Source organism: Talpa occidentalis, unplaced genomic scaffold, assembly GCF_014898055.3.
Source record: "Talpa occidentalis isolate TD23 unplaced genomic scaffold, MPIMG_talOcc4v2.1 talOcc4.16, whole genome shotgun sequence".
Classification (NCBI taxonomy): domain Eukaryota; kingdom Metazoa; phylum Chordata; class Mammalia; order Eulipotyphla; family Talpidae; genus Talpa; species Talpa occidentalis.
The window spans coordinates 388,722-407,807 of NW_023601653.1; the positions used below are offsets into that span (position 1 = coordinate 388,722).

General features: G+C 69.9%; 3 protein-coding genes across 3 annotated transcripts; 1 reads left to right on the forward strand and 2 right to left on the reverse strand.

Annotated features, from left to right (window-relative positions):
* Positions 1-1,992: 1,992 nt before the first annotated feature.
* On the reverse strand, positions 1,993-7,038 carry CRELD2 (cysteine rich with EGF like domains 2). Its single transcript, XM_037513364.2, has 10 exons — positions 6,919-7,038; positions 6,763-6,845; positions 6,416-6,526; positions 6,252-6,343; positions 5,771-5,947; positions 4,792-4,893; positions 3,910-3,993; positions 3,199-3,294; positions 2,831-2,968; positions 1,993-2,285 (listed from the first exon to the last, which is right to left on the reverse strand). Exons 1-10 carry the CDS (start codon positions 7,036-7,038, stop codon positions 2,236-2,238), a joined length of 1,053 nt encoding a protein of 350 aa, XP_037369261.1. The 3' UTR covers positions 1,993-2,235.
* A 920-nt stretch (positions 7,039-7,958) lies between these two features.
* Positions 7,959-13,658, forward strand: ALG12 (ALG12 alpha-1,6-mannosyltransferase). The gene is made up of 10 exons (XM_037513365.2): positions 7,959-8,251; positions 8,317-8,449; positions 8,673-8,846; positions 9,063-9,257; positions 9,499-9,602; positions 9,714-9,937; positions 10,332-10,501; positions 10,587-10,662; positions 10,735-11,838; positions 12,127-13,658. The coding sequence occupies exons 1-9, from the start codon at positions 8,090-8,092 to the stop codon at positions 10,964-10,966; spliced, it is 1,470 nt and encodes a 489-aa protein (XP_037369262.1). The 5' UTR covers positions 7,959-8,089; the 3' UTR covers positions 10,967-11,838; positions 12,127-13,658.
* A 126-nt stretch (positions 13,659-13,784) lies between these two features.
* On the reverse strand, positions 13,785-18,473 carry ZBED4 (zinc finger BED-type containing 4; the record flags this gene model as incomplete). Its single annotated transcript, XM_037515143.1, has 1 exon — positions 13,785-18,473. A coding segment is annotated over one exon (3,279 nt), but the record flags the coding sequence as incomplete, so codon positions are not given.
* Between the last annotated feature and the right edge of the window lie 613 nt (positions 18,474-19,086).

Sequence of the window (19,086 nt, forward strand, 5' to 3'; positions counted from 1 at the left end):
GGCCGGCGGGGAGCGGGCAGGAGGGTGGGCTGGGGGAGCGTCCGGTGGGGCCGGGGCCAGGCCTGCGAGGAGGCCGGGCAGCGCGTCTTGGCGGCCAGGGGCTGGCGTCCCTCGGGAGCCGGGCGGCGGGGCGGCCATGGGGCGCTGAGCAGGGTGGAGCGGCCGGGCCCAAAGGCCGCCCCGGCTGCAGTGGCGGGGCGTGGCCAGAAGCCTGGCCCTGGGGACGGCCCTGCCCTGAGCTGGCCGTGGGTAGGGAGACCCCACCTTTGCCACGAGAGGAGCCCCCAGAGGCCACAGCCCCCGGCGGGTGCCTGGAGAGCAGGGCGGCGAGAGGAGGGGCGGCCTCGGCCAGCAGGGCCCACCCCACGCCTGGCGCCCCTGCTGGGAGAGGCCGCCCCAGGACCGTGGGGAGTCTGCCCTGGGGGACCTGCGCCCCCAGAGGCCGGGGCAGATGATGGTCCCTGAGGCCGGGGCGCTCCCGTCCAGCGCTGGGGCCGGCAGGGCCTGGGCAGGCGGGTGCAGGGGCGGGTGGGCCGGGGCCTGGGACCCTGCGACAGCCTTGGGGACGGCCCGCCCAGCTGGGGGCCCGGGCGCTGGGGACAACCAGGCGTGCGCCCGGCTCCTGGGGGAGGACCCCGCCCCGACGGGGCAGACGGCTCTTGTCCCGAGGTCGGCCTGGGGCGCCCCCCACTGGCCGCCCTCCGGAAGGACGCACGGTCCCTGCCGCGGGGACCCCAGGCCGCGTGGCCCCGCCGCCTCCCCCTTCCTCGGGGACCCCAGAACAGGACTCTCTCCTGCTGGGGCTGGCCCCAGGACTCGCCGGCCGCCTGGCCAGGCCCAGGTGGACCCACAGCGCCACCTTCTGGCCACGCCAGCCTCCACCCAGGCCCCGCACGGGCCCCGCTGCAGGCAGAGCGCCCAGCCAGCCGCTGCTCTGCCTCGGGGCAGGGGTCCGTGGGGCCCCGGGGCGGGAGCACTGCAGGGACGCCCACACCAGGACCGGCGCCCCAGCCTCCCCCGGGTGAGGTGCTGCGGGGGCTGAGGCCGCCCTCCTGCCCCCCAGACCTCAGAGAGACGCACCCGGGCCACAGGGAGACGCACCTGGGCTGGGGCAGGCCCGTCAGCTGGGCCGTGCTGGCCTGGGGGCCCGGAGCGCGGGTCCAAGCCCCCTTCCTCTCTCTGCCACAGCTGCCTGGCCCCGCAGTGCCGCGAAGCAGGGAGGGGCCGCCGGGGAACCCAAGACAAGTGCGGCAGTGGGGGTGCAGGGGCGCCAGGCGCAGGGCACGGGCAGGTTTTCCCCCCACAGCCAGGCGTCGCTCCCAGGTCCCTGCAGGAAGCCTGGGAACGGCACCACTGGTGTCCGCGCACCCCCCCCCCACCGCCTGAGTGGAGGACACCCCGGGACCCCGCTGGGAAGGGGCTGTCAGGTTCTGCTGCCCTGCAGGCCCTGCTGGGGGCCCCTCCCGCCTGTTGGGGCACAGATGTCTCTCCCCCCCCAGGATTAGACACCCCACTGCTCCAAGGCACGGCCCCTCCTGTGCCTCACACTCCAGCCCACCTGCCAGGCCCCCGCACCCCACTCGCTCTCGGCTTGCCCTCCTCGCCACCCCCTTATCCAAGGGGTTTCCGGAGCTGCCGTGCACAGGGTCCACCCCCAAGGCTCCCGGGGGGCCCCAACTTGTCCCTCCCCTCCCCCCGCCTCCTCCACACACAGGCTACCACTGGGGCCCACCCAAGGCCAGGGCTGGACAGGAACAGCCACCGCAGTGTGGGCCTTGCCGAGCCAGGCACCGACGCCCCTGGGCACAGGCCACAGCTGGGCAGCAATGCCCACACCCAGCGTGGCGGGCCCACATCCTCCCTCAGGCTCCAGCCAGCCCAGGACTGACCGCCTCGGCCGGAGAGCAGGGGCGACCCGGACGCCAGGTGGAGGGATGGTGGCGGCGGGCACCTGCCGAGTGAGGGCTCCTGCCTCCCAGGGTCCTGACCACTTCCTGACCACAGGCTGAGCCCCGAGTGGCTGGCCGGGCGGTGCCTCCTCTTCCCGGCGAGACAAAAGCCGGGCTCGGCCACGTCGGCTTTATTACAAACAACAGTATCAAAATAGACGAATCTGTTCAACAACCCAGAAACGCAGCTCCTCGCGGGCCTGACGGGTGTCGACTGTCTCCAAGCAGGCTCCGCTCCGCCCGCCGGCCAGACGCCCGGGCTCGGGGGCTCGGGCACTCGCAGGGGTCACAGGTCTTCCCGGGAGGGCGGCTGGTCCGGGCCGTCTCCTGCTGCCGCTGCCGGGAGACGCAGGTGCTGAGCACGCGTGAGGCTCTGGGCGGGCGCCACGGGGACTGTCCCCTGAGCCATGGGGCATCCAGGGGGCCGGCGGGCCACGGTCCCTTGGCCGCAGCACTCGCACTGGGACGTCGAGTGGTCACTCTGGCGGACGCCACGTCTCTGGGTCCCGCTCGCACGCCACGTCCTCCCAGAGATGCTTCAAGACCCCTGGGAAGGCCGCCCCGCCCAGGACCCGGGGAGGGGCCCCTCTTGGAAACAGGGTGCTGATGGATGATGGGGTTGAGAGGAGCCCATGGGGACCCTCCTCTGGGGCCTGTGGGCCACACAGAGGAGGGAAACGGGGTGCACCTGGCAGAGCCCACAGGCCTCGGCACCAGCTGGGACCCCAGGACGCCACCCCCAGGCCGGGACCCTGCACTGCCCGAGGGGCGGCCTCGGCCCAGCGTTGCCTCCGGAAGACAAGGCCCGTCCTCGCCCAGCCCGCCGCCAGCCCCACCCCAGGCAGCCTCCCGCGGCCCGCCGCCCCCAGCCCCGGCCTCACCGGCCGTCTGAGCCGGCACGCAGGCGTCCTCCGTCTCCGCAAAGCCCTCGGGACACACGCACACGAAGCTCCCGGGCGTGTTGTAGCAGTTCTCGCCCTCCCGCCTGCACGGCGCCGCCTGCGAGCACTCGTCCACATCTGCGAGAGCGGCCCTGAGCGCCCGCGCCGCCGAGCGCACCCTCCCGGGGCAGGTGCGAGCTCCGGCCGCAGAGAGCCGAGGGGGTGGCCGCGCCCACCAGGGGAGCTGGGGCCGGGTCAAAGGCTCACAGCAGGGGCGGAGGCGGGGCGGGGCGGGGGGGGGGGCGCCCACCCCACTCCGAGGCCTCCGGGCGCTGGGACAGCTGCCGGCCGGTCCCGCGTGCACTGACCTGCACACTGGCCGTCCTCCTTGGCGTAGCCGGGGACGCACTCCTTGCACTGCCCGGGGCCCCTGCCGGTGCAGCCCACGCAGGTCGCGTCACACCCTGGAATGGGGAAGCGGCGTCAACCCCGGCTACAGGACCCGGCCACCCCAACACTGAGGGCACAGGGCGGGCGGTGCCTCTGGACAGCCGGTCCGCTCCTAGGGTACAGGGGCGCCTCTTGGGGCTGCGGCCCAATGACTGAACATGGGGGCCCCGGCCGGCACCCCGCTGTACACCACACACAGCGTCCAGCTTGCTCTCGGGTTGGCGGAGCGCAGCCGCCTGAAGCTGGGGATGCTGGACGGCAGCCTCGTGCGCTGTGGGGCGCCAGCACCCCGGGGCGCAAAACCTTGAAACACTTTTCTTCATGCCGCCTGCATGAGAGACTGAGAGACTCAGCGGGCGCAGCTCCTGACAGCCGCGCTCTGGGCAAGCTGGCTCCACTTAATGACCCACCAAGTGACCCCGAGGCGCCCACTCCCGCTGAGCCCGAGTCCCCGCAGAGCCGGGCACAGGCAAGGGGGGGCCTTTCGTGGCCTCCGGCTGGCCTGGCTTTGCCGACTGTTGTGACGCAAAATCCCAGAGCTTGGGCGGCCCTCAGGGTTTCAAGCAAGCAGGACAGGCGTGGCGAGGGCGGGCCGGGGGCTCAGGGTCCACGGGCCGCCCGCCCAGCACCTTCACAGGAGTAGGAGCCGCTGGTGTTCTCGCAGTACTGCCCGTCGCCGCAGGGGGGCGTCTCGGCCGCGCACTCGTCCACATCTGGAACACAGCAGCCGCGCGGTGACTGCAGGGCCTGCTCGTAGGCGGGTTGGGGTTGTCCCCAGGCCTCTCGCGAACAGGGGTGCAGGTGCGGGATGCCTGGGGTAGCAGCAGGGCCCGGCCAGGGACCGGCCAGGTGGGGGCACCCCTGCCACGGGGCCGTGCCCACGCCTGGGGCTGCCGGGGAGAGACCAGTTCCGCCTCATGAAGGGGGCAGGCTGAGCTCCCACTGGCTGCGAGCCAGGCAGCTGTGGGGGCACCTAAGCCTGTCTTGTGGGGGAAGAGCAGCTGGCCCCCGCCCCCCAGCGGCACCGGGGCAGAGCTGGCGGCACACGGCTCTGCGGGAGACCCTGCCAAGGGTGGGTGACAGGCCGGAGTGCGCCTGGGCCGGAGAAGGCAGCCTGGGGCAGCAGGCAGGGAGCACAGGGAGCAGGCGCGGTCAGCGTGGCAGCCCTGGGCGGCACTGCCCCTGAAGACAGCCGGGCCAGGCCAGCATCACGGCAGCCGGGCTTCGGCGGAAGAGGCCTGTGTCTCAGCTTCCCTGTGCCTGGCCCATGACGTTCCGGTCACCGGCTGGCGGGAAGCCCTGAGCCGTCTTGGCCGTGATGGCAGGGCACAGAGGCCCAGGGGTCTCTGGGGCTTGGGGCTCGGCTGCTGGGATGTGGGGGAACCGGGCTGCTGCGGGGGCGGTGGGCCATCTAGGCTTCCTCACGCGACTTGTCGAGGACAGCCGGGTGCAGGCCAGACAGGGGAGGGAGCAGCGGGAGCACGCGTGGGAAGCCCGGCCCCTCGCCTCACCCAGGCAGGCGCCCCCGGGGTCCTGGCGCGCCCAGCCCACTTCGCACTGCTCGCAGTCCTGGCTGGTGGGCCCCGTGCACGTCTTACAGGACTCGTCGCAGGCTGCAGAGCAGAGTGGGCGAGGGTCAGGCTGCCCTTCCAGCCAAGGCCCCACACAGCGGGGCCCGACGTGAAGTCCCAGCAGAGGCAGCTCGGTTGCCTGCAGCAGGTGACGACAAAGCACAGGCCGGAGCCCGAGAGAGCTGCAGCCCGCCCCCAGGGAACCCTGCCCACGGCACCCTGGACGGCGGGTCCCTGAGGCTGGGCTCCCAGCTGCTGCCCAGGGTGGCCACGCCTGGCGGGGCTCCGGCAGGGGTGGGGAGGTGTCCAGCCACGCGTGGACACCACGGGGTGGTGCCTTGGGCCTGGGGCGTGCATGTCACTGACACAGAAAGCGGTTCCCCAAGCCAGCGAGGACCCGGCAGAGGGCGCTGGGAGGCCTGGGGATGCGGCCCGTGCCTGGGCGGCCCCCACAGAGAACACGCCAGAGACACCCCCGTGCCGCAGAGGAAGGCTGGCCCCCACACCTGGGGAAGCCCTGCCTCGGCGGCCCCAAGGGACCCCGGTAGCCAAGACCATATGGTCTCAAGTGCCGGGCCTTTGTCAGCGCCCACCTCTCCCTACAGCACCCACCGTGACCAGCCGGCGCACTGCTCGGCCTCCAGAACGGCCTCAGAGGCAGCAGGCATAGGGGCCTCGGTACCCAGACAGCTGGCGGGCACGGGGGTAGCGCGGGAGGCCTGGTGCAGGTCACAGGGACCTGGGCGTGTGCAGTCCGTGCCCGCTGGCCCACTCAGGACACGGAGAAGGGAGTTGGTTTTCCCCTCTGAGGCTGGTCAGGGCAGGACACACAGCTGCCCAGGCCCACGGCCATGCTGCTCTGCGTCCAGCCCTGGTTCTGCCCCTCGGGTAGCGGCTCCGGAGAGACCGGGCACGGTACCTGTGCAGATGCTGTGGGTCTCATTCCTCAGCGCGGGGAAGTAGCCGTCCACACAGTCGGTGCACAGGGGCCCCCGGTACCCCATGTGGCACTGGCAGGACCCGTCGCCCTGTCTGCTGCCGTCACCGCTGCAGTGGCCGTTCCCACTGCAGGGCCGCTCGGAGCCACCCTGGCATGCTGGGGACACAGACCCTGCTCAGGTCTGCGTCCGCGGCCCGCATGAGGCCCGGCAAGTGAGGTGCGGGGCGCCAGGGACTCCAGCCTTGGAGGCCTGGCCTCGCTGTTGCGTGGGCAGGGGGCATGGGGGGGCCCAGCTGGGTCACACACTCGGGGTGCTGGCCCCAGGAGTGTCCTGCAGCTATAAGACCCTGTGGCTTGAGAAGCAGCGCTGGATCCAGGGTGCTGGATATGGGTTGCTGGGGGGTTGGCGTGGGGCCCTGGGCGCTGGGCGTGGGGCCCTGGGCGCTGGGCAGGGACCTACCCAGGCAGTGAGGGCCGTAGGTCCCTGGAGGACAGCAGACGCGCAGGGTCTTCACGCAGAGCCACTCGAACAAGTCGGGGTGCTCCTTCTTCCTGGGGGCCGAGGGGGGTTAGCAGGCTCCCGGGGGCGCGGGGCGGGGCGGGGCGGGGGCGCGGGGGGCTCACAGGCGCAGCCACCAGGCCTCCAGCCGCTCCTCGTGCTCCTCCAGCATCTGGTTGCACTGGAAGTCGCCGGCCCCGCACAGCCGCTCCAGGATCTCCAGCAGGCGCACCTCGCTGCAAGGCAGGGCGCTCAGGGCGGGCGGGCGGGGGCCGGGGGGGGGGGGCCAGGGGGCCGGGCGGGGGGCCGGGCGGGGGGGCCGGGGGCCAGGCGGGGGGCCGGGCGGAGGCGGGGCCGGGGGGCGTGCGGGGAGCCGGGCGGGGGGCCGGGGGCGGGCGGGGGGCCGGGCGGAGGCGGGGGGCTGGCGGGCGTGCGGGGGGCCGGGGGGCGGGCGGGGGGCCGGGGCGCCCACCTGGACTCGTACTTGGCCAGCGTCCGCTCCTCCCAGGCGGTGTTGCCGCCCCCGAAGTTCTTCTTGGCGGTGTCCGCCATCCCCTGCGGGCAGCCGGCGGTCAGCGCCCTCGCCGGGCGGCCCCCGCCCCGCCCCGCCCCCGGCCCCGCGGCCCACCCGCTGGAACTTGTCCACCAGCTCGCGGCAGCGCGGGCAGGGCGGCGGCCTCGGGTCGGCCCGGCCCGGCGGCGCCAGCAGCAGCAGCAGCAGCAGCCCCAGCGCGGCCGGCGGGCGCATGGCGGGCGGCGGCGAGGACGCGTCCCGGGCGACACCGGCCAGCTGCGCCCGCGCCCCCCGCTCCGCGCCGGCCGTTCCCGGGGCCGCTTGACGGCGCCGGCCGGCCCGCCCCGCGCGCCCCCATTGGCCGGCCCGGCCCGGCCGCCCCGCCCGCCCCGCGCCGCCATTGGCCGGCCCGGCCCGGCCCGCCCCGCCCCGGCCGGCGCGGCCCAATCCCGGCTCGCCACGAGAGGCGGCCAATGGGAGCGCCCCGGGTCAGCGTCCGCGGGGGGCGGGGCCGGGGCGGGGCCCGCCGCGGCCCTCGCGCCCGGCCCCCGCGCCCGGCCCCCGCCCCGCGGCTCCTGCTTCTCGCGAGCTCGGCCCACCTCTCGCGCGCGCCGCCCGGGCGGCCATCTTTACTCGGGGCCGGGCGGGTGCCCGGCCGCGACGCGGCTGGGCTGTGGCGGCCATGTTAGGTTCGGGCAGGCGCGGCGCCTCGGGTCTCCGCTTCCGGCCGAGGGCAGCCCCGGCGGCCGCGCGGCGAAGGCCCTCGGTGGGGAGGTCAGCGGGCGGGCGGGCGGGCGCGACCCGGGCTCGCGGGGCGGGCGGCCGGGACCCCGAGGCGGCGCTGGCCGCCGCGCGTGGACGCCGAGGGCGCCCGCGAGGGACGCGCCCGGGCCCCTCCCCCGGAGGGCGGACTCCACGCGTGCGGCGGCCCCTCAGCGCCCGCTGCCCGCCCCGCCCCCGGCCGCCCCTCGGGGCCCCGGTGCACCCCGCGGGCCCTGCTCCCCGTCGCCACCGGGCACCCTGGCCCAGCCGGCTGCTCTTCCCAGTCCCCGGGACCCGGGCCTCCGGAGGGAGGGCGGCAGCGCCGGGCTGCGGGCTGGACCGAGCTGGGGTCCGAAGCTCCTGGAGGCGGGGGCGCCCGCGGGGAGGGCCGGCCGGCGCGAGGGGCGTCCGCGAGCGGCTTTCCGTGCCCCGCCCTGTTTCAGAGCCGCCGCCCCACGTGTCCCGTGAAGTCGAGGGCAGCTCCGGGAGGCCCCCCACCCCCGTGGGCCAGGCGACGGGCACGATGGCTGGGAAGAGGCGGGTGGGCCGGCAGGGGCCGCTGCTGGGGCTGCTGCTGGCCACCGCCACTGTCCACCTTCTCACCTGCCCGTACGCCAAGGTGGAGGAGAGCTTCAACCTGCAGGCCACGCACGACCTGCTCTACCACCGGCTGCAGGTGGACAAGGTGAGGCACCGCCCCCGCCCCCACGGCACCCACCTGGGGCCTGTGCTGACCCCCTCTCCTCACAGTACGACCACCTGGAGTTCCCCGGAGTGGTGCCCCGGACATTCCTCGGGCCCCTGCTGATGGCAGCGCTGGCCAGCCCGGCGGTGTGTGTGCTCTCGCTGCTGGACGTGTCCAAGTTCTATTCCCAGCTGGTTGGTAAGGCGGGCTCTGAGGGAGGGGCCCAAGGGCCGGGTGAGCGCCCCTGCAACGCATGTCTGTGGCCAACTCAGGCCCCAGCCACTCGAGTGAGCTCTCGCAGGTTGGGAGACTCACCGCCCTGGGGGCACTGTGGTCACCCCGTCAGTAACTTGCAAGTAACCATGGCCAAGGCCGCCTCTGCCCGCCGCTGCGGGTCACATGCACCGCTCTCTCTGTCCAGTCAGAGCTGTCTTAGGACTTGGTGTGATTTCTGGACTCTGGACTCTACAAAAAGAAGTGAGACGGCAGTTCGGGGCCACGGTGGCCACGATGTTCTGCTGGGTGACGGCCACCCAGTTCCACCTGATGTTCTACTGCACACGGACCCTCCCCAACGTGCTGGCCCTGTCCGTGGGTACGTCCAGGCGCCCAGTGCGGTGGAGCCGCCCTCTCCACAGGCGGCCGGTGTGCGCTCCACTGGGCGGGCTTAGCAGGAGAGTGACCGTCGGGAGCCGGCTGGACGGCCAGTGCTGGGGTGCGGTGCACACCGGGCAGAAGGGCAGCCCCCGGCAGGGTTCTGACTCCCGGAGCTCCACGAGGCCCTTCTGACCACGAGCACCATGTCCCGCAGTCCTGCCGGCCCTCACGGCCTGGCTGCAGCGCCGCTGCTCCCGCTTCATCCGGCTCTCAGCCTTCGCCATCCTGGTCTTCAGGGCTGAGCTGAGCGCCTTTCTGGGCCTCCTGCTGCTGCTGCTGCTGCTGGCCCACAGGCTGTCTGTGTCCAGCGCCCTGCGCTGCGCCCTGCCTGCTGGCATCCTCTGTCTGGGTGAGTGCCCGGCGCTGCCTCTGGCCGACGCTGCAGCAGCTGGGCTTGTGGGTGGAGAGCAGTTCAAGGGTTTTCTCCCGCCAAACAGCAGCCCTGACTGCTCAGGCCTCCTGCCCCAGCGGGGTCCGCAGAGACCTGTGGGGGTGGCGGCCTGAGGGCGCGGGCGGTGGCTGCTGCCCGCGCCCACGGCCGCCCTTAGGCAGGGGCCACGTCCCTTCCTGAGGCCTTCCTGCTTCACTAGGACTGACGGTCGCTGTGGACTCCTGGTTTTGGGGTTACCTCGTGTGGCCAGAAGGGACGGTGCTTTGGTACAACACGGTCCTGAACAAAAGTTCCAACTGGGGAGTATCCATGTCTGGCCAGCCGGGGCCGTGGATGGGGCTGGGCGGGTGCAGTAACCCACGGGCTGGTGGGCAGCCCCCACTCCCTGTGGTGTGGCCTCCTTGACCCGCCCTGACCTCACCGCCGCTCTGGTACTTCTATTCGGCGCTGCCGAGGGGCCTGGGCTGCAGCCTGCTCTTCGTGCCACTGGGCGCGGTGGACCGGCGCGCGCGGACGCTGCTCTTGCCCGCCCTGGGCTTTGTGGCGCTCTACTCGCTGCTGCCGCACAAGGAGCTGCGCTTCGTCATCTACACCTTCCCGGCACTCAACATCGTGGCCGCCAGGGGCTGCGCCCGTCTGTAAGTGCCCGCCTCCTGCTGGCGCTGCCTCGCTTCTAGGGAGCCCTTTCCGTGAACGGGTGGTGGAGACGACTGGCCGGGACCACCTCTCCAGGGACCGTGGCCGCGGGCGGGGCTGGAGAGCGGGCTCAGCCCACACCACGACCCGCTGTCCCGGGGCTCCTTGGGGGGCCGAGTCTGCCCATGGAGCTGCCTCCAGGGGCGTTTGGGTGACTCCAGCTGCCCGGAGGCAGGACAGACGTCTTTACCAGGCCTCTGGGGCGGTGGACGGTATGCAGGTGGCCTCTGGCTGCTGCCTCGTTTCCCTGGTGATGAGCTGGTGTTGCGCCCGTGGAGGCGGCGGTTCCTCGGCCCTTATCCCCTTGGGCTCCCCTTGCCTGTGCTGCCTTTCCAGGCTGAGCAGCCGTAGGAAGTCGTGGCTGTATAAAGCGGGGTCCCTCCTGGTGCTGGGGCACCTTGTCCTGAACGCCACCTACTCGGCCGCCGCCCTGTACGTGTCCCACTTCAACTACCCCGGCGGTGCAGCCATGCAGCGGCTGCACGAGCTGGTGCCTCCGCGGACAGGTGGGCGCCAGTTCGGTGTGGGTGGGCAGGCGGTGGGGTGGGCGCTCAGCTAGGGCGGGCGCAGCCCACAGCTCGTGTCTCCTAGGGGTGGTTCTGCACATCGACGCAGCTGCTGCGCAGACCGGCGTGTCCCGCTTCCTGGAGGTCAACGGCGCCTGGAGGTACGTGAGCCAGGCCCTGGGGTGCTGCCCCCTGCGGTCAGGGCTCGGGCACAGCCTGCTGTCCCCTCCCAGGTATGACAAGAGAGAGGATGTGCAGCCTGGGGCGCCGCGCCTACTGGACTACACGCACCTCCTCATGGAGGCGGCCCCCGCGCACCTGGCCCTCTATGCAGACTCGCATCGGGTCCTGGCCAGCATCACGGGCACCAGCGGGGTGAGCCTGAACCTGACGCAAGTGCCCCCCTTCGACGTCCACCTGCAGACCAAGCTGGTGCTTCTAGAGAGACGCCTCAGCCCCTCCTGAGGGGACCCCTTGTGGTGCTCCCCACTGCCAGGGGCGACGTGATGGCAGGAAAAGGTGCTGCTCACAGCCGGGGAGACAGTGTCCTCTGGGGGCTGGGACAAGCCCCTGCCGGACGCAGGACACACGCCAGCCACAGGCCACTGGGTTTCAGAGGGAGCTGATAAGCATGGGCGGGGGGGATACCCAGAATATGAATAAAGCCCTTTAATGTTCTCCTACCGTCCCGGGTGGCGTCTCCAGGTTTTTCTGCCTCGCCTAGGTTTTACTTTTAAGTGATTACTCTGCACTTTGAACATGCCTGGTGCTGCGAGCGGATCCCTCTGTCAGGCGCCAGGATGCCGCTACTCTGAAGAGGGAGAGGACGGGCCGGCAGGCGGCGTCCCCATGCACGCCGGCGCCTGAGCAGGTAGTAAGGCCCCACCTCAGTGTGGCGGGCTCCCTTCTCAGGACTCGGCGCCCCGGCCGGCCCAGCCAGCAGGGCTCCGAACCCCACACTGAGACTCGCTGATGCCACCCGTGCCGCGCCTGCCAGCCCCGTGGCCACGGTGGTGGCTTTGTCCTGAGCTTCGCAGCTGCTTCTGTGAAGACGGGCCAGGCCCCAGAGCCAGCAGCCTGCGCGCTGCACACCACTGGGGGGCCCATCTGGAACTCGCCCCACAGCTCTCCGGGCTTCTCGGTCACCTGCACCACATACTCCAGTACGCGGCCCGGCTGCCGCCTGCTGGCTCACGCGTTGAGGTTGTCGCACTTGCAGCTTCCGGCGGAGGACCAGACAGCAATCCCGTGCGCGTTTTCCTGCGTCCGAGGTCTCCTCGGGTGAATCCCCGGAGCGGGACTGCTGGGCCAGCGGACGGGCACGTTAGCTTTTCGAGGTACAGCCAAATTCCCCTGCGGCGTGGGGCCCCCTCACGGTCCTCGCGCGGTGACGACACGGCTGTTCAGTTTGCCCGTCGGGTGGGGGCGCGGTGGACTGGGGCCGCTGCCGCCTCCCTGGCCCTCGCGACACGCAACGCCTTCTGCGGCCCGAGGCCGTGGCCATGTCCTTCCCTTTATAAAAATTCTTGAGTTATCAACAGTTTTCACCCTTTACCTCCCACACGTGTTGTGAAGTTCCTGTTTGTCATTTGTTTCCTGACTTTGCTCATGTTTTTCCCACATAGACGTTCTCTCAACTTCGCGCGTCCCCGTGCGTCAGACCTGTCTGTAGCTGGATCGTGGCCGGGAGGCTTTTCCCACACTGTTCTTTCCTCAGCACGTCCAGCCCTGCTTTCGCATGTGGCGCCTGATCCGCGCGGGGCTGCTCCTGTGCGTGTTGACGGGTGGCTCTGACGTTCCTTTTCTCCACACGCTGTCCGCTTAGTAACGACCCCCTCTGCCTGAGAGGCTGGAGGTAAAGGAACTTCATCCCAAGTCTGGCAATTAAAAATAAAGCTGCTGCACACCCACAGTAGGTTTATTGGGCGAGTACCAAGGACCGAGATTGGTGGGTCACACCAGACACACGTGTCTGGCGTCACAAGCAACCCACATTGCTGAGGGCCGTGCCATCGTGTTCTGGCAGTAGCGCGAGCCTTCCCCGCCTGCACCTGGCATCCAGTTTGGGGTGCCCGCGCGCCGACAGCAGCAACTTCTGGATTTCTTGGGCGTCTCCCTGGTGACACGCGCTTGCCGCCCTGCTCCTCCCGTGCGAAGGGGCTGCTGAGGGCTCAAAGTCCCTTTCTAAGTCAGGTGGTTTGCTCCTCGTTGCTGGCTTTTAAGAGCGCCTTGTACGTTATGGGTGACGTCTCTTTACAAGTGTCCTTTGCAGATGCTCCTCCTACTGCAGTGCGTACCACACCCTGGGGTCTTCCTCCCACCAGCAGCATCTGGTTTGGCCCCGTGACCGACTGTGGGCCGGTCCCTGCAGGGCAGGCCCAACGGTAACGCGCTTCCTCGCTTCCCCCTGGGGAAGTCTTCACTCCTGCCCCGCTCCCGGACAGCTCTCTCAGGTAGCCAGCTCCTGGCTAACCGTCTTCTTTTAGCATCTTGAGTAGGTTGGTCCACGTTCTCCCGGCCCCCAAAGTTTTTAAAGAGAAATCCACTAACGAGCTTGCTGAGCATCCCCTGTACGTGATGACGCGTCTCTTGCTGCTTCCAAGATTTGCTCTTTCAAAGTCTGATGGTGGCTCTGTGTGGATCTCTTGGAGTTCATCTTTTTTTTTTTTTTAAGATTATTTATTTATACAAGCACTGGGCACAGTCAGAGGCGCGGGAGGGTGAGAGAATCCACCAGAGCCAGAGCGGGGAGCAGAGCAGGCAGAAGGACCGAAGGACACTGCTGAGGGGAGCAGCGGGCGGCAGGAGAGGTCTGCGTGCCGTGTGGGACCCTCCTCCGGTGGCCGGGGATGGAACCGGAGCCGCAGAGGCTGCGGGCAGCTTCGCAGCCCAGCGCTCAACCGCTGCGCCACCGGGAAGGCCCCCATGGAGTTCACCTTGGAGCTCACAGAGATTCCTGAATGTTTAGTCACGTTGAACCAAACCTGGGGCCCTTGTCTTGCCGCTGCAGCCCGCGTCCTCCATCCTCTCCCCCTCTGGGATCTGCTGGACTCATGCAGGTCTGCTGTACTCATGGGGCGTACCTGCCCCCCTCAGGCTGCCTGCCTAGCCCACCCCATGGGACAGTGCCTGCCTGGGAGCTACCCAGGGGTCGGCCTTCCGGAGTCCCCTCCTCTCGTGGGGGGTGGGGGGGCTCCCGCAGTCCTGGCGGGTGCAGCAGCTCCAGGGTCACTGCCGCCCTCCCCAGGTCGCCCCCCGCCCCCGGCCCGGTGACCCCCCCAGGCCGACAACTGTCCTAGAGGAAGCTGTGCCGGGGGCTGGCCTCCCGCGGATCATCTCCACCTCCAGCCTCAGATGCCCCCTATGCCTTCAAGGAGCTCTCCTTAAAAATGGGTGTCACCTGGCCTTGGCAGTTCCTGAGGGAGGGCTGGTCTGAGACCAGCTGCTGCCTCGCGCACAGGAGCGGGAGGGAAGGGACACGGGACCCTAAAGGAAAAGCAGCTTCTCGCTGACAGATGACAAGTGTTCACTGAAACAAGACGGGCTTTCAGGGGAGCCCCGCACCCGTGACCCCAGGGGCTCAGGTGGAGCCCCTCGTGCCCCGGGAATGTGGTTTCAACACGTTGGGCCCTAAGAATAAAGAGCCAGTGCTCCTCTGCAGTAGAAAATTGCAAATAAAAAGTTTAATTTCTGAAACCAAGTTCACCATTTATAAATACACTAAAACATAGTCAATGCAAATTCAGATTAATAGATACAGTATTTCAACAAAACCACTTCTCTAAAAGGTCATAAGAAACAAGTGACTCGTTTCACCCAGAATATTTAATCGGTTTGAAAAACGAACCCTCTCCTAGGTGTGGAAGCCAAACCCGGACGACGTCCCCGTTCACAGAACCTGCCCACCCGGACTTCTTCCCGACGTCCGCGGGGTCTAAGACGCCGGGCGCGGCTGAGCCTTCCCTACCGCGAGGAAAAATCTACGCACCTAAGGCTGTTCGCACAACCGCCCCGTGACCGCCCGGCTCCTGGCGCGCAGCCGTCTCTCCTAGGAGGGACTTACGCATCATGTCATCAAACGGGGGGCCAGTGCACGCGTTTCAGAAGCCAGCGTCGGAGCTGGGACGCGGGGGCGGGCGGCACCGCGGGGCCTCTCCGGGACCGCCTTGCTGTGACGGGGAAGCCGGGGCGGGGCGCCCTCCCCCCCCCCACACCGCGGCGCTGGCGCCGCTTCTGGGGGTGTCGCTGCCCGGCCGGGATGGCTTCAACTCCACCTCGTATGTACAGATTTCATCCGACAGCCGCAACGGCCGTTTCGTCGCCGCGAGAGCAATCCTGACCTACAGTACAGTACCTGATTCGTGGTTTTCACATCATTGAATAAAAAGCCTACGGGACGCAAGTGTCTCCACCTTCTCTGCCGTTCTAGTAAAACTAAAGACTAACCCCCAACTTTTAAAAAAGCTACAGTTAGGAATCAAAACCTCATCGTCGTACTTCATAACGGACGAGACGGGCTCCGTCTAGAGGACTGGCTAAAACACACCGTGCTCCCTGGTGCTCCCTGGCCCGACGGACGAGGAATAAGGCACAAGCAGACGCCGCGGCGAGGGCGGGAGGGAGGTGGGGCGCGTGGACCTGAGAGCCGGGCCGCGCGGGCAGAGCGTCCCCAGTCGGGCGGCCCGTCTGCACCTCAATACTGGAAGTAGATCAAGGGAAGGTTCACTTTCAGAAAGATGAGTTTCTCAAAGTGTTCTGTCAGGAGCCTGGACTGCCCGAAGCTGCCGCTCTCGGTGGGCGTGCTGAACAGCTTCTCCGAGGGGACGATGCTGGGGGGGCAGCCCAGAAACCTGACGGCCAGCGTGGAGAGGCCGGGCCAGGCCGCTTTCTTCAGGTTCCAGTAGGTGAGGGGGTCACAGCTGTGCTCCAGCACCTCCTCCTCCAGGTAGGCCAGCACCACGTCCTCAGGCACCCGGGCCTGCTCCCGAGGGCCCGTCTTCTTCATCTTGGCCATGAGCGACCACAGGCTGGCCTCCCCGACGGAGCCCTGCGGCGGGGTGCCGGGGTCGCGCCCGTTGGCGACAGATGCGTCATCTGAGGTAGAATTCAGCAGTTCGAGTTCCCTGATTAGATCCTGCTTGTGCTGCTCCGCCTCCTCCTCAGAGAAGAGCGAGGCCTTGTAGCGCGGGTCCAGCAGCGTGGCGAAGACGTACCTGGGGTCACGCAGGGCGGCGGCCAGCCGGCTCACCACGGCCTCCCGCAGCGACTTCAGCATGGTGTCGATGCCCATCGTCTCCTCGAAAAGCATCTCCACCTTCCTGTTGAGGATGTGGATCATGGGGATGACCTGGCTGAGCGTGGAGCCGGGGGCGCTCATCTCCCGGCTGGCAGCGTCGAAGGGCCTCAGGGCGAGGCACACGGACTGCATGACCTCCCACTGGTCGCAGCTGAGGAGCTCCCGGAAGTGGCACTCAAGCGAGAGCTCGTTGACGGCGCGCTTCTGCTCCAGCAGCCGCTCGAGCATGTGCAGGGACGTGCCCCAGCGGGACGGCACGTCCTGCAGCAGGTGGTGCTGCGGCAAGGCGTACTCCCGCTGCAGCTGCGCCAGCTTCTCGCGGGCGCGGGGTGAGCGGCGCACGCGCTCGCAGATCTTGCGCGCGGTGCTGAGCAGGGTCTGCACCATGCGCTGGCCCTTGATGGCCTCGCCCACGATGAGGCTCACGGTGTGGCTGAAGCACTGCACGCTGGCGCGCTCGCCCTCGCTCAGCGACTTCCCGATGCTGGCGTTGTCGGTCACCGTGATGCCGACCTGCAGGCCGGTGGACGTCACCCAGGCCTCCCACCAGCCCTCCAGCTGCTTCTGGATGCTGCCGCCGCCGGAGTCACAGTCGACCTGCGACACGTCCAGGAGGGCGGAGCAGTGCCGGTGCTCGCCGTGGGGCCGGGCCGCCGGCGCGAAGCTGACCCAGTGGGCAGTGAGCGTCAGGTACTCCCGGGTCTGGGTGCTCATCCAGATGCCCGACGTGAAGTGCACCACGCCGCTCTCGGCCTCCCTCAGGTGGGACAGGATGATCTGCTTCACGGCGTCGTACATGCCCGGGATGGCCGTCCTGGAGAAGTACGAGGGGGCGGGGAGTGCGTACTGAGGTTTCAAGTATTCGAGCAGCCTGGCGAAGCCGACGTTGCTGACCAGGGAGTATGGCTGAAGGTCAAGTGCAATCATCTCGGCAATGAGACTCGTGATTTTTTTGGCAACTGGATGAGAATCGTAAAGCTTCCCGCTGGCGGCGTCCAGGGAGGAGGCACCCGGCGGGTCTGCACTGGGGGGCCCGCGGGGGCCGGACTCGGCCCCATCAGGCTTGAGCGCGCTGCCGTGGAAGCGCTGCAGGTGCCTGAGGAGGCAGCTGGTGCCCAAGTTGGTGGGCTTCTTGCCCCGGCTGATGGTCCGGCCGCAGTGCAGGCACACCACCTTCGTGGGGTCTGCGGCGCAGAGGGAAAAGTGGTTCCACAGCTTCGAGGTCTTCTTGCTGCTGACGGGGAATGCAGCCTGGTGGTTTCTGGTGCCCACGGCGGGCAGGCCCGCTGACTTGGAGGCGGCGCTGCTCTCTGCGGATGCCAGAGTGGCGTATGGGGAGTTGGCCAGGCTGGCGCCGAGGAGGCCCTTCTGGGTCCCGACCACCTGGGGGTGGCGCCGGTACAGGTGTCGCATCAGGCAGCTGGTGCCCACGTCCCCCTTCTTGCCGCGGCTGATGACACAGCTGCAGTGCCTGCACACGGCCTTGAGGCTGTCCGTGGGCGCCAGGGAGAAGTGGTGCCACACCTCCGACTTCAGTCTCTTCATCACCTTCTTGTTCTGCTGGAACACGGCACCGGAGCCCAGAGCCCGCGCGCTCAGCCCGCCGCCCAGGTGCTTCCCGGGGGAGCACAGGGAGGCGTCCTCGCCCACGTCCTCCGGGGAGGACAGCGCGGACCCACCCTCCGCCAGCGCCTCCCCGGGACTCAGCCGCGAGGGCAGGTCCTCCGGCAGCCGGTCCGGAGAGGAGGACGTGGAGGGGGACCCCGGGGCCAGCTTCCCCGGGGATGAGGAGGCGGAGCCCGGCCCCCCTTCCGGCGGCGGCAGGGCGGGCAGCAGCGTGGGGGGCGAGGAGTAGAGGGGCGGGATGCCAGGGCCGCCCCCGTTCTCCTGCAGTACGATGGAGCGGTGCGCGCGCCACATGTGCCGGATGAGGCAGCTGGTGCCCAGGTCCTTCCCGTTCTTGCCGCGGCTGAACTCGTTCATGCAGTGGATGCACACGGCCTTGGAGCTGTCCAGCGGCGACAGGTAGAAGTGCTTCCAGACGGCGGAGCGCCGGCGGGACCCCGAGGCGCCCCGGGACAGCGGGAGGCTCCGCTCCGGCCCGCTGTCGGCCGCGTCCTCGCAGGGCAGCAGGGGCGGCGGGCCGGGCTGCCCCACCGGGGCCGGCTCGGAGTCGGGCACCTCGGGCGTGACCTCGTCCGAAGACACCGCCGACGCGGACTCCTCCGCCGCCCGGTCGGGGGACGGGACCCCGGCGGCCGCGTGGGAGCCGGGCCTGCCGGGGCAGAGCACCGGGCTCAGGGCGCCCGCGTCGGCGGCCGGCGGCGCGGGGAGCAGCAGCGCGGGCGGGGAGAGGGAGGGCAGGGCCGGGCCGCCGCCCTCGGGGGCCAGCACGGTGGGGTGCGCGCGCCGCACGTGGCGCATGAGGCAGCTGGTGCTCAGGTCCTTCTCGTTCTTGCCGCGGCTGAACTCCTTCATGCAGTAGGTGCACACGGCCTTGGTGCTGTCCCGCGGGGAGATGAAGAAGTGCTTCCAGGCCGGCGACTTCTTCCTGGAGCCGGCGCCCCGGCCGGCCAGCAGGCTCTGCGTCACGGCCTCCATGGCCACGTCGTACAGCGTGCTGCTGTACTGCGAGAACAGGGCGCCGCCGTCGTCCTCGGCGTCGGGGCCGCCCGCGCGCCCGGCGCCCCCCTCGGCCGGCCGCCCCCCGCCCGCCGCGCCATCGCCGTCCTCCTCCGCTCGGACCCTTCCCGGCTCGGAAGCCCGGCCCCCGGCCCCCTCGGGGCGAGGTTCCCGGCTAGTCTCCATGACTGACCATCCCTAGGGCGGCGGCCGCGTCACGTCCGACCTCGGGCCGCAGCAGCCGGCCCGCGCGCTCACTGGGGCCCCCAGACGCGCGGCATCTTCGGTCTCTCCACAACGTCTATCTCTCGGGGTGTCTGTGGGTGTGGCCAGGCGCACAGCCTGCCGGGCAGCAGCGCACGGGGCTCACGCCCATCTCATCTCCGGGCACAGCCTACGCCTTCGGGCTCCAGCGCGGACGCGGCCGTGTGACGCGGGGCCTGCTGCTCGCCGCGGGTCGGGGCGGCCGTGTGGGGGACAGCACCACGGTCCCAGGTGTGACCTGTGAGGGGACAGCGAGGTCAGGGAGTGAACGGGATGGCACCTTCCAAACCCACGTTGCCGCCACCGCTGCCACCTCCACGCCACAGGAAGCCCCGGGTGGCAAGTTCCAGGGGAGGAACCAGGGTGCAGGCCAGAGGGGCGGGGGCGAGAGGACTCCCCAGAG